General features: G+C 54.7%; 2 protein-coding genes across 4 annotated transcripts in view; both read right to left on the reverse strand.

The window, feature by feature from the left end:
* Bmp1 (bone morphogenetic protein 1) overlaps positions 1-738 on the reverse strand; it is a 45,923-nt gene extending 45,185 nt beyond the window's left edge. For 2 of the 3 annotated variants that reach the window (XM_085698697.2, XM_085698698.2), the window contains exon 1: positions 377-690. In XM_085698697.2, the coding sequence (XP_085554823.2) occupies positions 377-545 (169 nt within the window). In that variant the 5' untranslated portion in view covers positions 546-690. Of the gene's footprint in view, positions 1-376 lie in introns of all 3 variants that reach the window. The other variant, XM_048421790.3, reaches the window with a different exon arrangement.
* Positions 739-1,439: 701 nt separating this feature from the next.
* Positions 1,440-4,561, reverse strand: Sftpc (surfactant protein C). The gene is made up of 6 exons (XM_087912206.1): positions 4,453-4,561; positions 3,100-3,258; positions 2,632-2,754; positions 2,312-2,422; positions 1,827-1,977; positions 1,440-1,618 (listed from the first exon to the last, which is right to left on the reverse strand). Exons 1-5 carry the CDS (start codon positions 4,519-4,521, stop codon positions 1,837-1,839), a joined length of 603 nt encoding a protein of 200 aa, XP_087768332.1. The 5' UTR covers positions 4,522-4,561; the 3' UTR covers positions 1,440-1,618; positions 1,827-1,836.
* Between the last annotated feature and the right edge of the window lie 1,439 nt (positions 4,562-6,000).

Consider the following 6,000-nt stretch of genomic DNA (forward strand, 5'->3'; position numbering starts at 1 on the left):
CACACACACACACACACACACACTCGGAGTTTGGCCAGTAAAGTTTCCCTGTGGAGAAAAAGCCGCCTTGCCAGCGGGATTCGCTGAGACCCAGGGAGATTTCCCCAGGAATCCTCTTCGAAGACAAGCAGCAGCCGCAGCAGTTTCCACAAACAGCAGCAAAACTTCAGTCCTAAAAGTCCCCCAAACTTCCCCCTCCCTTTCTCCCTCGGTCTTTTGTTCCCCCACTGCATTGCCAACCAAGCAGCTCCCAGCTTCCCACACTGGACTGTCCTCCCCCAACCCCAACCCCTACTCCTGCCCGGCTCGCAGCCTCGATCCCGGCCTGCTCACGCCCGGCTCCCGTGCGCCCCTGGGGGAACCGGGGGTCGCTCACCCGCCTTGCAGGGGTCTTTGTAGTTGAGGAGCTCCGGGGCGTCCTCCTCGCCCAGGTCGTAGGTGTAGTCGGCCAAGTCCAGCGGCCGCCCGGCGCGCGGGAGCAACAGCAGCAGCAGTAGCACCGGCAGCGACAGCAGCGGCAGCGGCGGGCGGGCCACGCCGGGCATGCTGGCGGGCAGCGGTGGCGGTCGCGCCCGGACGCGGGAGCGGGGCGACGGCGAAGGGAGCGCTGGAGGCGAAGGGGAGGTGCTCTCCCCCCGCGGCCACCTCTTCCCGTCCCGTTTCCTGTCTCCCGCCCCCCGCTCGGCCCGGCTCGCTCCAGCCCTGGGCTCCGGCGTCCCCTCGCCCTCGGCTCGGTCGCTCCCTTTCTTTTTTTTTTTTTCCGCCGCCCTCCCACTCCCCCCCCCCCCTTTTAGGGAAATGAGCTCGCTGGAGGGCGGGTTTTCACCCAGCTCGGCCCCCCTCGGGGCCGGGACCGTGCTCGGCCGGGCCGGGAAGCGCGCCAGCCGGGCGGGGAGGGCGAGAGTAGCGCCGCCCGCCCCGGAGGGGGATCGGCTGCCTGGGGCCGGAGCCGGGGAGGGGGCGCGGGCCCGGGATGCCCGGAGGCACGGCTCCCGCGAGGGGCCCCCTAGTGGCCGCTGTCCCGCGCCGGGCGGAGTGCCTCGGGGCACGGGACACGCTGTCAGGTCCGTTCCAGCCTCTCGGTCCCTGGATCAGCGGTCCGTTCCCTCAGCCTGAGACTCCAGTCTGTCTGTGTCAGACCTGCTCTCTCGTTTCTTGCTGTCTCTCTGTCTTGCTGTCTCTCTGCCTGTCTCTGTCGCTGTCCTTCCCTGTGGCCGCACCGCTGGAGGGCGCCTAACACCCGTATATGGCACCTAGGTCCCGTCCCTGTATCCCCGCATTTTGCCCCCTTCTACACTACCTAGGGTAGAAACAAATCCCCATCACTCTTAGAAAGGATGTGGCAAAGCGCCCCAACTCCCCCAAACCCGATATCCTTCCCATAACGGCTCCTCTCGGGAGCAGAGCTGAAAAAACGGGGAAGAAAAGAAATGCCACCCTTTGTTTTTCAGTCAGGTTGCTTTATTGTTTTCTGGAAGGAGCCCCCTGGCCCGTAGGAGACACCTTTCCTCTACTGGCTTCTACCATCTCCTGTCGGGCATGAACAGGAGCAGCTTCCTGCTTGTCTGCAAAAGACCCTTTGCTGCCGGTCTTTCCTGTCCCGATGCGGCCACCGACCCTGTGAAGCAAAGAACTGATGTTTATCACGTGAAGAAGGGGGACTGAGGACCCATCCGCTTGATTCCAATGTGGGCTGTGTCTGTGAGCCTGCTATCTTCTGAGCTCCCCAGACCACTGACTTCAAGAGATCCCTATTCTGCTGACAAAGCAGGCAGCCCAAGCCCTCCCAGTGTTGCTCCAGCATCCTGAAAGGAACCGGTACTCACCTGAGGAGTCCTAGATATAGTACAGTGGTAGCTCTCCACACAAGGTGCTCACAGCAAGGCCTAGGAAAGTCAGGTCTCTCCCAGAAGTCTCGGAACCGGTCTCATGCCCTTCTTCCCTCTCCAGCTTAGAGGTGGTTGCTGAGGGCTTGACCTGGGAAGAGCACCTATGTTTAATCTCACCTGCGGTCCTTATTATGGGATACTAGGCTGGCCAGGCAAACTCTCTGAGGCTCAGTTTCCTCACCAATACAAAGGGACTGGGCTGGAACCAGAGGCCCACAGGTAGTGTCTGAGCTCAGCCAAGGCCATCAAGTTAGCGGCAGGCCAGCTGACACCTGGGGAAGGTGTGGCACAGGTGACCATAGCAAGAATACATCTGGCCCAGGTGAATCAATACCGTGCAGATAGCACTCGCCATCATTTTAAATATTCCTCTCCCCAGCCCTTGGAGGGAGACAGCTCACTCCCTTCACTCACATACCCACCTGGAAGTTCTGGAATTTTCTAGTGAAAGCCTCGAGACTGGGGATGCTCTCTGGCGTCATCTTCATGATGTAGCAGTAGGTTCCCGGAGCTGGCTTATAGGCAGTCACAAGCTAGGCATGTAACACTGGAGGTCATTCAGGAAGGTCCCTTGCCTTGCTCACTCCCCAACCTCGATTGTCCATGAGAGACACGTCTGAGTCAACGATTCGAGCATCCGAGGGGAGGCAAGCCAGGCACAGAATGGGGAGAGACCTCTGGGAAGAGGTGGCATGACTGGGCAGTTGCAGTAAAGTCATACTGGTCCCTCAAACATACTCACCCGCTGGTAGTCATACACAACAATGCCAGTGGGACCAACAGAGAAGGTAGCAATGGTGTCCATGTGCTCACTCAGGGCTAGGCGCTTCTGTATTTCCGGTGCTCCAATGCTCATCTCAAGGACCTAGGGAAAGGGTGTCAGAGTGCCGCCTAGCATTCCTCCTTCTTCTCTCAGCCTCTTGGTACCCATATCTGCCCAGAGCCCCCTATTCAAATACAATTCCTCCTTTCCTGAGATCTCAGGAAGGCTGAACGTAGCTGGTGTCAGAGAGACTGGTGGTTATCACACAGCAGGCCAGGGGCTGGAGGAAAACCATCTATGCTGGACCGCTACCCCATCTCTGCTTATGTCACCCAAGTTATGCCCTTGTTTGTCCACTCCCTTCTCTTCCTCTCCAGCAGCTACCCATCTCTCTGCCCATCTCACCCAACCCGCCGTCTGACCTTTGCCCAGCCCAGGCCCGCTCACCATTTCGGTATGTTTCTGACTCATGTGAAGGCCCATAAGCAGGGCCCCTACAATCACCACGACAACGAGGACTACCACCACAACCACGATGAGAAGGCGTTTGAGATGCACGGGGCAACAGGGGATGCGGAACTGGCTCCTGGGACCTGCTGAGTAATCCTGAGGAAGTGGGGGAAGCAGAGAGACCAGCAGGCAATTGAGGGATGCTCACTCCTCTCCCTGTGCAAACCAAACACCCTCTCATGCCCCTTTAGGCTATGAATATGCAGAGAAGGGCTGGCGAGATCAGAGAAGGCTTTAGGGAGGGTGGTTGGATTCTAACAAACTCATAGATACTTAGAAAGTTAGAAGTAAAATCTAGGTTTGGAAGGAGCCAAGAGAACCAGTTAGCAGTTCTGTCTTCTGTTTTCCCAAGGCTCCTGGCACCTCAGACATAGCCAGCCTTTTGTTCCCTCCAAGGATCCAGGGAGCGCCATCTCCACACCTTTATGTAGCCTCCCTTCCTTCCTTCCGTTCCTTCCTCCTCTGCCTGGTGAGTGCCTGAATATTCTTCCCAGTCAGTTCATGTGTCGTCTTTATATTTTTACATTTACGTGAGTGAGTGTGTGTGTGTGTGTGTGTGTGTGTGTGTGTGAAACTCAGAGACAATGTCTCTCCTTCCATCTATGAGGTCCAGAGATTAAACCCAGGCCATCATATTTGGTACCAAGCCCTCCTATCTATCTGCAGAACCGTTTCTCTTTCTTTCTTTCTTTCTTTCTTTCTTTCTTTCTTTCTTTCTTTCTTTCTTCCTTCCTTTCTTCCTTTCTTTCTTCCTTCTTATTTTATTTACTTACTTATTGAGATCATATCTATGACTCAGGCTGCCTTCCAGCTCTCTACATCTCTAAAGATAACCCTGAATGATTATCTTGCTTACACTCCCAAATGACATGCATCCCATGCCTGGCTTATGTGGTCCTGGGGACTGAACCCAGGACCCATGTTTGCAAGGCCCTCCACCCTGCTGGTCTACATCCCAGCCTCATGTGCCGTTTTCTCTGTGATGCTTCCTGTGATCTCCTGATGACTTGGTGACTCTATCACTGTTCTTCACAGGCCTTCCTATTGAACCCTCTGGTGACTCTCAACCCCTCTGGACAAGAATTCGTGACTGCCACGCCTGTCTCTGCCAGGGACTTTTAATAATCACGGTGTCTACATTCTAACAACCCAATCCCAAACTAATTGACTATATGAGCCTAGAAGATGAAAAAAGCCTGTCGAGCATGGAACAGGCAAGTCCAGTACACTCTGCACACACACACGCACACACACACACACACACACACACACACACAAAGCCACACTCACCGGTGGACTCTCCATCAAGACCTCTTTGCTACCCACGTCCATTTTTTGTAGGCTCTCTCTTCTTCTCATCTCTCTGGTGTGACCAGTGTCCTATATATATCATCAGAGAGAGAGAGAGGACAGAGGTGAAGGACTGGGTCTCCTGCCTGCCAGCCAAGTCCTTGGCTTTGAAGCTTGTTTGTTCCTGGCTTTTCAGAGCCTGGGCCCTGATAAGCCAGCTGCAAGAGCCCCCAAGGGCCCTTGGCCTAGGCACATGAATCCTCTTGGCCCCAACAAGAGCAAACCTGGGTGAGGTGAGCAAACTCACCCTCAGGCCACCTGCTCCTCTCACCGTGGGTGTCTTTCTGGCATGTCTGCCTCTCTTGCTGGCACCTGCCCCTGCACCCTGTGGCTTTTCTTCTTTTGACAAGCCAAACCTTTCCCGCGGTAGCCAAGAATCTGGCCATCCCAGGCTCAGACACTAGCTCCATTTAGGGGCTGAGAAAGTGGTGATTATTGCTGGGGGTGTAGAGGTGTCTACCAGGGGAACAGGATCTGGGACAGCAGCTGGGGGGGGGTCCATTAGTGTGCTTTCTTAGACAGGGTCGGATTCCTCTTTACCCAACCTCTCATGCAGGCTTTCCCTCACCTCGGATTTGCTCAAGTCATTTTCCTCATTCGGGTAACCCGTCCCCACTGCTGGGAAACTCTTCCTCATGGGTGATGAGTCCTGTTTTTGCTCTGGGCTTGTCTGTAAGTTGAACACTCTGAGGGCTTATTCCAGGCCTTACTCTTTGCCTTCCATTGCCAAGGATCAAACTTGGGGTCGTGAGTGTGTTTGGGAAGCCTTTTACCAATGAACTATGATCCCAGCCCCTGACATTTTCTTAAACCGAGATGACCTTGCCCAGGGCTGAGTGTGATCCCAGTCAGCCACCTCTGCCCTTCTACCACTCTATCTGCCCTTCTGATCTCCTTTTTATATCTTCTAAATGTGCCTGATGTGATTTAACCAAATCTCATTCACTTTCATGACTTCCTCCTTCTCCCCTCTCCTTGCCTTCTCTCTTTCCCCAAATTCTCTCCTGTTCCTATCTACCAGTGACCTAGGATTGGCTGTACCCTTTCAACTTGCCCTTGGCTATACGCCTTCAATTCCCTTTTAAAGATTTATTCATCTTTATTTTAGTTTTGCCTGCATGTTTGCCTTCCACTACCTGTGAACCTGGTGTCCCAGAGGCCAGAAAAGGATATTGGATCCATTGGAATTGGAGTCACAGCCAGTTGTGAGCCTCCATGTGGGTGCTGGATATCAACCCGGATGCTTGGAAAGAATAACCATTGTTCATACCTACTGAGCCCTCTCTCTAACTCCTCGAATTCCCTTTCAGTTGTTGGTCAGGTGGTCTTGAGACACCATTGCACCTCTCAACTTTTACCAGTGTGTAAGTCAGAGCCCAGCACTTCCCTGTATTGTGACCTGACACCCTTGTTCGCCTACACAGCTGCCCCTTCTAGCTCCCAGATTGCTTACAGGACTCCTCATGGACACGACAACCCCACAGGTGT

Source organism: Myodes glareolus, chromosome 12 (genome assembly GCF_982192425.1).
Source record: "Myodes glareolus chromosome 12, mMyoGla1.1, whole genome shotgun sequence".
Lineage (NCBI taxonomy): Eukaryota > Metazoa > Chordata > Mammalia > Rodentia > Cricetidae > Myodes > Myodes glareolus.